Source organism: Ursus arctos, unplaced genomic scaffold, assembly GCF_023065955.2.
Source record: "Ursus arctos isolate Adak ecotype North America unplaced genomic scaffold, UrsArc2.0 scaffold_19, whole genome shotgun sequence".
Classification (NCBI taxonomy): domain Eukaryota; kingdom Metazoa; phylum Chordata; class Mammalia; order Carnivora; family Ursidae; genus Ursus; species Ursus arctos.
The window spans coordinates 41,126,401-41,135,533 of record NW_026622863.1 but is presented as its reverse complement, the minus strand read 5'-3'; the positions used below and the strand labels follow the sequence as shown (position 1 = coordinate 41,135,533).

General features: G+C 54.1%; 1 protein-coding gene across 1 annotated transcript; it reads right to left on the bottom strand.

The window, feature by feature from the left end:
• Positions 1 to 406: 406 nt before the first annotated feature.
• On the bottom strand, positions 407 to 8,220 carry UPK1A (uroplakin 1A). Its single transcript, XM_026484542.4, has 7 exons — positions 8,129 to 8,220; positions 6,414 to 6,614; positions 4,097 to 4,171; positions 3,847 to 3,954; positions 2,397 to 2,576; positions 1,032 to 1,115; positions 407 to 949 (listed from the first exon to the last, which is right to left on the bottom strand). The coding sequence occupies exons 1-7, from the start codon at positions 8,207 to 8,209 to the stop codon at positions 905 to 907; spliced, it is 774 nt and encodes a 257-aa protein (XP_026340327.1). The 5' UTR covers positions 8,210 to 8,220; the 3' UTR covers positions 407 to 904.
• Positions 8,221 to 9,133: the final 913 nt, after the last annotated feature.

The window sequence follows — 9,133 nt, the reverse complement described above, 5'->3', positions numbered from 1 at the left end:
CCACTTCCCAACACCATCCTTAGCAGCAGTATTAATTTATGTACCCTCCCTTCCCCAACCAAAGGATGGGTCTAGACTCTAAACTAAGACGGTAAGACTGAATCCCCAACCTTGGCTCAAGCTGTTGGGAGAGAGGCCTCGCTTGCTGCTGCGTGGCTTGGCTATAAAGATGTAAGTCTGGTGTGGCCAGAGAAATCCTGCGTGAGAATGAAGCAGGTTTCCTGGAAACTTAGATTGAACTCCTGGATCTAGACATGTCTGAAGCCAGCAATGCTGATTCAGTAACATGAGCCAAGAAATTCCATATTATGCTTCAGTCAGTGCTGGTTGGGTTTCTGCCACTTCCATTGGAAGAGCTCTTGTTCATTTGTCTTTGCCCCAGAAGGAAACAAATTAATTCATTCAACCAGTATTTATTGGATATTGATGCTCCTCTCTCTGCTGGGGGATGCTGGGGACAATCAAGTGACCATGACAGAGCTTGTCCCTCCCCTCATGGCAATCCCTGTCTACCAGAGAATAAACAATCACAAACTATTTAGCAGAAACGGCAACACTTGCCATGAAGCCTCGAGGAGCTCAGGGAGCTACAGCAGAGGCTTTGGTGATAGGGGTGGTGGGATCCGGGAAGGGTCGATGCTGAAAGACGGGCCAGAAATCAGCGGAGTGAAATGAGCTCAAGGGCTAAGGGTCCCTGTACACATGTCTGAGGGTTTCAGGGCACCACCCAGGTCCCAGCAGGACTCAGGAAGGTGATAAAATGTCTTTGGAAGAGAGGAAGGAGGGAAGGTTGAGGGAGGTGGGAAGGGGAGAGGTGAGGCAGCCATCCAGCCCTCAGCCGGAGGAAACAGGAACAGGAGGGGGAGGAGGCCGAGGCGTGCACGTGGCCTTCCCTTCTTGCTCCTCACAACGTGGTGTAGAAATACATGGCTGTCAGCATCACAGGGAGCTGGATGAGGAGGTGGTCAGGTGAGGGGCGCTCCAGCCCCACACCCACATCCCCCCTCGCCCATAGGCTCCCCGCCTCTCACCGTCCACATCAAGATGGCAAACCCAAACCACGAGATACCCCATGTGTAGCTGTCGATGGCATGGCCGATGTGCTCGAAGCAGCCCTGGGCAGGAGGGAAAACATGGGGTTTGTCACTGCGTGGCCTTCGGAAGTTCCCTTCCTTCCTCAAGCCTTGGTTTTCTCAGCCGTGCAATGGGGATCGTGGCAGTGTCTACCTCCCAGAATGGTTTTGGAGAGCCAGGGGTGTGATGTCGAACCCAGGCCCCAGACAAGTAGGTACTACTCTGGCGGTGGCTGAGCAGTCTGAGGGCAATTTTGTGCAGAGCTGCTTTCCATGCTGCCCACAAGTTCCAAGCGTTTGAAATCTGCCTTTAGGATCAGTGCAGTTTTGATACGTCCCCATTTAGGAAGGAGGCCAGTGGGTCCTGCGCCTCACAACAGAGTCACCTTCAGGTAGACCCCTGCCTCGACTTGGAAGCAGCCAAGAACAAAGGTTCAGGGTGTACATCCTGGAGTCAGGCAGGACTGAGTTGGAGGCCAGCTCTGCCATTTGTTAGCTGTCGGGGCCTGGGAATGATTCTGGCTCTCTGAGCCTCGGTTTGCCCAACTGTGAAGTGACAATCTTGACAGCAGGGGCCTCTGAAAGTAGTCGTGGGGAGTCCATGAAATGACGCATGTGCGCGCTCTGCGCAGAGTGGGCCTTCAGAAACGGCTGTCTGGCTCTGAGAGCGAGGTGGCTGGCGCAGGCTCCCCTCTCCGTGACACCTGATCTGAGATGTGTAACTGAAGGGCCCCAGGCAGCCGAAAGCAGCCAGAGGGACCGTTGGAACTGGTTCCTCTCCTAGTCTAGCCTCTGGTTTCTCTCTCTGCCTCTGCACTCACCTTGCTCTGGGTTAAAGCAGCTGGTTGGGGCCTGACTGCCTGAAACCCCGTCCCAGCTCCATCCCTCACTAGCTAATGAACTCAGTTTCATCATCCTTAAAATGGGATCATTATAGTCTTGTGCCTCACGGGCTGTGGTGGGAATTCAATAAGATAAAGACTTAAAGCACTTAGAAGAATGCCGGGTACAACGTAAAGGCTCAGCGGACGTCGTTACTATGGCTCTTGTGTTATTGATATGATTCCTGTTGCTCTTACTCCCAGACAACCTGAGAAAAGTGGCAGGTGCCAGCTCAAGACCAGACAGGCCCCGTGCCTCCCACTGACTTGCAGAGGGAGGAGGGACACATGGGGAGAGAGGTGAGAGAGCCAGAGAGAAGGAAGAGAAAGAAAGAAGCCAGAGAGGGGAGGAGGAGAAGAAAGTGGGAGGGAGGAAGAGATAGAAGGACCAGAGGGGGTCAGACAGACGCACAAACAGGGGAGCGGCAGGACAGGGACACACCTTGGTGAACAGGTAGTCCGTGTGGCCCAGGCGGCAGCCTTCCTCATGGAGGGGGATAAAGTTGCCAGTCCGCCGACAGCACAGCGGGGGCCAGGGGAACACCACCTCCGGGGTGGCTGCCCGGAAGGCTGAGGTGAAGTTCACCCAATCCATGGGACCGGATGTGCCACAGCACTCTTGCTGGAGGGAAAGGCAAGAGTCAGACGGGCCCTGGCTCCGAGAGGACAGCCACTCGCCTGAGGTCACAGAGTGAGGAAGGGCAAGGTTGGTTGCAGCCGGTCCGACTTCCCCATGTCCCAGGCCTCGAAGTGGCGGGGGAGGGAGGGGGGCAGGCAGTGTGTGCGTGTGAACAAAGAGCAGAAGATATTTGTCCCTGCACCAAGAGGCTGATGGGGGGTTTGAGTCAAACCCACACTTGTGACTCATTTTAAAATTCTTTTGAATTAGCTGGCAACAAAATCTGAGGTAAATGACACCAAAAAAAAGGATTTCTGGCTTCTTCTGGCCCCTGTGGGTGTTTAATTAGTGACCCTGAATGACGAAAACATAGGCTCTTTACATCTGAGTTCCAGTCTTGGCTAGCAGTATGACCTGAACCAAATTGGGACTTCACTTTCCCTTGGGTCCTCAATATTCTTCTCTTGTGCCATATCATGTTGGCTTTAATTAAGAATATGGCTTCTGGGGCTCCTGGGTGGTGCAGTCAGTTGGGTGTGTGACTCCTGGTTTTGGCTCGGGGCGTGACGGGTCATGATCGCAGGGTCATGGGATTGGGCCCCGCGTTGGGCTCTGCACTTGGCACGGAGTCTGCTTGAGACTCTCTCTTCCTCCCCCTCTGCCCTTCCCCACCCCCACACAGGTGCATGTTCTCTCTCTCTCACTCAAATAAATAAGTGAATCTTAAAAAAAAAAAAAAAGAATGTGGCTTCTTCTAGAAGCTGGTGGCTTGGGTTTGAATCCTTCTGATTCTGTGACCTATCAGCTGTGTGACCTTGTGTAAGCCACTCAACCTCTTACCTTGGTTTCTTCATGGCTAAAAAGCTGATCTCCCTTATGGGGTGGTTGTGAGAATTAAATCAGCTTTAAAAGTGCTTTGAACAGTACTAAACAAAAGTTAGTGCTCATTAAATGTTCGTTATTCTGATTATCCTCATTATTAAGAAGGTATCTGTAATGGTCAAGATCACGGGCTCAGGATCCAAGCTATCAGATTTTGATCCCAGCTTACCAACCATGTGACACTGGGCAAGTGACGTTTCCTTTTCTGGGCCTGTCTACTCATCTGGAAAGTGGCCACGACCAGCCCCGCCCCCCAGAAGAACCACCGGAGTGGGTATCATCTACCAGTGGGCATAATGGGAGGCACCATCCACCTCTGTAGTCAGAGCCCCAGGTCCTCCAGCCCTCCCTACCCCCGCATGCCCTCACCCCGCCTCCCCGCCTTGTCTACCTCGATCATGACGCGGTCCCAGAGGCGAGTCAGTTCCCGGCCCTGGTCCGTGTCTGCGCCGTAGAAGGTCAGCATCTGCTTGGTAATCAGGGAGGGGTGGGACACCATCTGCGGAGGGCCAGGAAGGACAGGGTCCAGTGGGGCTAGGTGGGGAGGGAGGTCAGCCTCCACTCCACCCCCAGACCCAGGCCCAGACCCTCGCCACTCTTGCCTCAAGTCATGCCCCTCCCCTGGCCTCTGCCCAGCTCACATAGTCACGGTGAGTGTAGGACGTGATGCAGGAGGCGCACTCAAAGACGTAGACGATGAGCATAAGCACCAGGTACTGCGGAGAGATGGAGGGAGAGACAGAGGGACCACCCGTTTGGGCAAAGCCTGCGAAGCCACACCCCCTCGAGGGATTTTAAAAAGATGCGTAGGACAATGTGAATGGTAGCATCTATGTGGCGGCCGTACAGGTGTTCCCTATTCAAGTCTTTCATCTTTTCTGTATGTTTGAAAATTTTTTATAATAAAGTGTTAGGAAAAAAATGAAATAAACAAAAATATGTAAAGTATCTCCTGAAATTAACTATTGGTCTGAACACAGTAAAATAAATGTCTACTATAGGGAAAAAATAAAGACATTCTTCAGACAACCAGAGACATTTGAACACAGACTAGGTATCGCAAGATGGACATGAAGGAACTTGGGTGAATTTTGTAGGGCATACAGGTGGCACGGTTGTTGTGCATAAAAAGAAAAAAAGCTCTTTCCTCACCCCTCACCCTCTCCCTTAAAGCAACAGGGGGTGGAATGTGGATATGCCAACACTTGTGCCAAGAGATGATGCGGCATAACGCGCCCGACTGCTCTCAACAACGTCCTTATCACTCAGAGAAATGTGCACTCAAGTATTTACAGGTAAATGACTTGGTGTCTGGAATGCACTTCAAAATGCCCCAGAAAGAAGCATGTGGGCAGGCAGAGGGTGGAGCCGAGGGGACCAAGTGGTCCAGGCTGTGGTCGATATTGCTGAAACCAGGTGAGGGGTATGCAGGGTTCATGCCATGCACTCCACTCTATGTTTGAAATTTCCCATAATAATTTTTAAAAATTCCGTATCTTAGTTAATGACAAACTAATAGGGGAGGCAAACACAAACTTTTTTTTTTTAAACTAGTTGGCTGAGTTTTAGGGTTTTGGTTAAATTGTTAATGTCAGAGAATTACATGCAGAAAAGAAAGAAGAAGAGAGGGAAAAGAGCCTTTCTAAGGCTCCATCTTACAATAAAGCCAAAGTCCTTACCAAGACTGGCAAGACTCACCTGATGGGCCCACTTTCCCTTTCTCGCCCTCATTCTCCATGCCCACTGCCCATGGTACCGCCTTCCCTGCGCCCTCATTGCCTCTCCCTCACCCCCACCCCCTCTTGGCTCTGGCTGCACTGGACTCCTGGCCCCCTCTTGCTGTTCCCTACCCCGGGAACACTCTTCCTGCAGACACAGGACTCACTCCCTCACCTCCCCAGGCCTTCCGTTTCTCTGGCTGCAGGCCTCCCCTCCCCCTTCCCCAGCTCCAGATTTCCCTTCCCTCCTCACTGTCCACTGTCGCTCCCATTGGGACATCCTCCCCCAAGGGCAAGGGCTTTTCTGTTTTCTCTCTAGATAGCCCCAGTGCCTAGGGCAGGACTTGGCCCACGGTTCTTCCTCCGTCAACATCTGTTGATTTAATAAGCAGCTGCTCCTGGGAATCTAAGAGGCCCTCAACCGTAGAGGAAGCACAATGTTGGCTCTGTGTTGGGGGGGCAGAATTAGAATGCCTGCCTTCCCTATCACCTGGGCTGTTGGCCTCTTTGAGCCCCAGTTTTCCTGTCTGGTAAATGGGTAGAGAAGCACTAACTCCTGAGGGCTGCTGGGTGTTGACACTGAGAGAGCTCATTTTCTAAACTGTTTAGCCTTGTGCCAGGCACACGAGAGGTCCTTGGGAAGTGTGGGTTCTTGTGGTGGTGGCTATTACTGGCAGAAATGAAGAGCAAGGCTCAAGCTGAGCTGCTCATGTTTAAATCCTGGCTCTGTCACCCACTTGCTGTGCAACCTCGGATAAGTGTCTTCACTTCTCTGAGCCTCAGTTTGAACTCTGTCAAATGGACTCACCATGATGACCGTATCTCCTGGTGGGTTGTGAGGAGTAAATGCACCAATCTATGGAAAGCATTTAGAATGTAACGAGCACTCCTGAAATGGCAGCTGTGCTATTATTACTGTTGTTGTTTTGACAGAGCTCATGTGCACAGAACTCGGGGGACCAACTAGCTGAGCTTCGCATCTCAGTCCTGCTACAAGAGCTGTCCTCCTGGGCAGAGCTCCCTTCCCTTCCTCTCTGTGCCCCAGTTTTCTCTGTAGATTGAGGGTAACAGCTGAGCCCACGTTAGTGGGTTATGGGAAGATTAAATCAAATGATTGCCACGAGGCCCGAGCGTGGCACATGCTGGACACACCTCGCGGCTACGGTGGCGGTGGTTACGTGACTCTGTGGTGACGATCTCCATGCCCGCACGGCCCCATGCCCTCCCCATGGGGCCTCACCGTGAGGATCATGGACCGGTGGCGGCAGAGCGCTGCGCCCACCCCAAAGCTGGCCACCACGAAGAAGGAGAAGCCGCAGAAGATGGCGATCCAGGCGCCAGCGAAGACGTCGTCCTTGCCCGAGACGCCCATCAGTGGGTACACGCGGTACTGGTCGGCTGTCACCCACACCGTCTCAGCAAACAGGGCCAGGCCTGACAGCTGGACAGGGCAGCCGGTTAGACAGGGAACGACAGCCGGGGCCGCGGGACTGTCCCTGAACAAGTTCCCCTTCTGAGCCTCCACCACCCTCGGTAAGGGGGGCACATAAGTCTGGCCAGGACATAGCCTTCCATGAGCGGGGGTGGGGCTGGGCAGAGGGTGGGGCTGCCCGGCTAGATCCCTGGCCCCCACCCTCACCCCAGCTGCCCGTTGCTTCAAGGACACAAGGAGATGCCACATGCGAAGCCCAGAGTGCATGACTGCAACAGAGGCGAGACTCGGTCACCCCGGCCTCCCTCCAACAGTGTTGGTATTCCTGAGCGGGGTTATCTGGCCAGGCCAGAGCAACTACAAATGCATCAATCCTTTGATCCAGCGATTCTGCTTGCAGAAGTCAATCCTGCCCGTGCGGGAAAATCGTAAGCCCACAAGGTTATTCCCTGCACCTCCGTGTCAAAGGCACCAGCATGCCACGCGAGGCCGTGCTCCACGGTGGTGGGAAGGGCTGGGGGAGGGGGCTTGCTGCGGACTCCCGTGGAGTGGCTTACAGGCTATGTGAGCAGGAGAAACGGGGAAGCACCGAACAGGTTGTGGAATGAGCTAGATTTTGGACAGAAAGGGAAGAAAATAGGTATATACGTTCCTCTTTGTATGTGCTTAAAGAAATGTTGGAGAAACTAAAAATCTAGGTACCTATAGGGATGAGAGATGGGGCACGAGGAGAGGGGAAGGCTTCTCAGTGGATACCTTTGACCCCAGTCAAGCTAACACTCAGCAAGCACATAGTGTGTGTGCGCCCCGCGTTAGTTCTAGTAACAGCTTTGTGTGTGATGATCCTTGTTAGCGGCTGCCGGGCTCTGTTGTTGCCTTGGCCGATCCAGACAGTAACCACACGGCCAGACTCTGGGCACAAGAATCCAAACCTCATCCTCTGGGCATTCCTATTTTCTCTCCAGCTACAGATGAAGAAACTAAGGCCCAGAGAGTTTCCGTTGCTGGCCCCAGGTCCCACAGTAGAGAGAGGCAGCAGTGGGGTTTGAACCCAGGCTGTCTGGCTCCAGAGCCATGTACAGGTATCACATTTTTGAAAATTAACTACTAAATGAAAAGGCATCGCTATGGTTAGTGCTCATCACTATGGGCCTCCTGGGCCCCAAGCTGGCACTTTATGTCTATAATCACGTTAAGGAGGATAGCATTTGTCAAGCACTTTTTCTGAGCTGAGGGCCACACGTGGATTAAGCCACACAACAACCCTCACTAGAGGACATAATCTGTATAGACGGGGAAGGAGCGCAGAGTAGAGTGGCTGGCTCACGCATACAAAGCTGGGAAGCAGCGGAGCTGGGATAGGAATCCAGGCTGCTCTGATTCGACAGCCTGCAGCATTGGCCGTGTAGGCGGGGGTTGGGGAGTGGAGGGGGGTCCTGGGCCCTCAGTACCCCCCCCCAGGCCTGGGCTGTCCCCTCCTCCCCACCCACCCACTGGGCTCCCAGCACTGGGGGAGGTCTCACCAGAATAATGAAGTTGCCCACCACCAGCAGGCCCACCACAACCGGAGACCCCTTCTCCGCCTCTGTTGCTGCGGAAGCCATAGTCCTGTCTGGCACACATGAGCCCAAATGAGGTGAGATAGGGGCCGGGAAGGGGGGGCAGCCCCAGCCGGACCCACCACCCTCCCTCCACACCCCAGCCACTAGGGGATGCTCCTGGCTCTCTGCTGAGCCCAGATTGGTCCTGAATGAATCCTCCCACATCCCTGATGGTGGGCCATCGTAAAGAAGAGGGGACCAAGGCTCAGACAGGGCAGTCCCTGGCCAGAGCTCAATGCTGGCCTCCCTGCACCTCAGAGCTTCCCAGTTTCCCCTGCTCATCCAGACCCCAGAGCCCCCTCCTCACCTTCTCTCTCCGAAGCCTCTGTGGCCAGCTCCTCCCACAGTGGCTCCCTATATATGCCCAGGCCTCTCACTGGGCCAGTCTCCAGGAAGGGGGAAGGGTGTCTGGAGGAGGGGACAGAGGTCAGCAGGCCAACCAGCATGGAAGAACAGTTTTATGAGCACCTCCCCCCACCCCAAGTGATTTATAGACCTGAAATTCAAGACTGTGCTCATGTCGGGCTGCATGAGCAGGGTGACGTGCCCAAGGCCTCTGGCCCCCAGGTTGCTGTGGTGGTGGAGGGGCTGGGGTTGGGAGGGTGAATCCACCACTTGATGTCTCTCCTTAGCACATGGGCCTTCCTGGGAGCAGGGCAGAGATCCAGGTCGGATCCACATGTGAATCCTGAATCCCAGAACTGCCTCCTGTTCTGGTGCTCCACCTCTCTGAGGCTGGGAGGGCAGGGGAGGCCCAGACAGGGACCCCAGCAGGCTAGGACAGAGCTGGACCAAGACAAGGAGGTGGGGAGGAGATGAAGGGGCAGGAGGGAGGGCAGCTCAGAAGGCTGATTATATGGGCCGCTTTTCTTCCGATGGTGCCCCCTAGTGTCACAAGGCTGATTCCTCAGGTGAAAATGGCCTGGG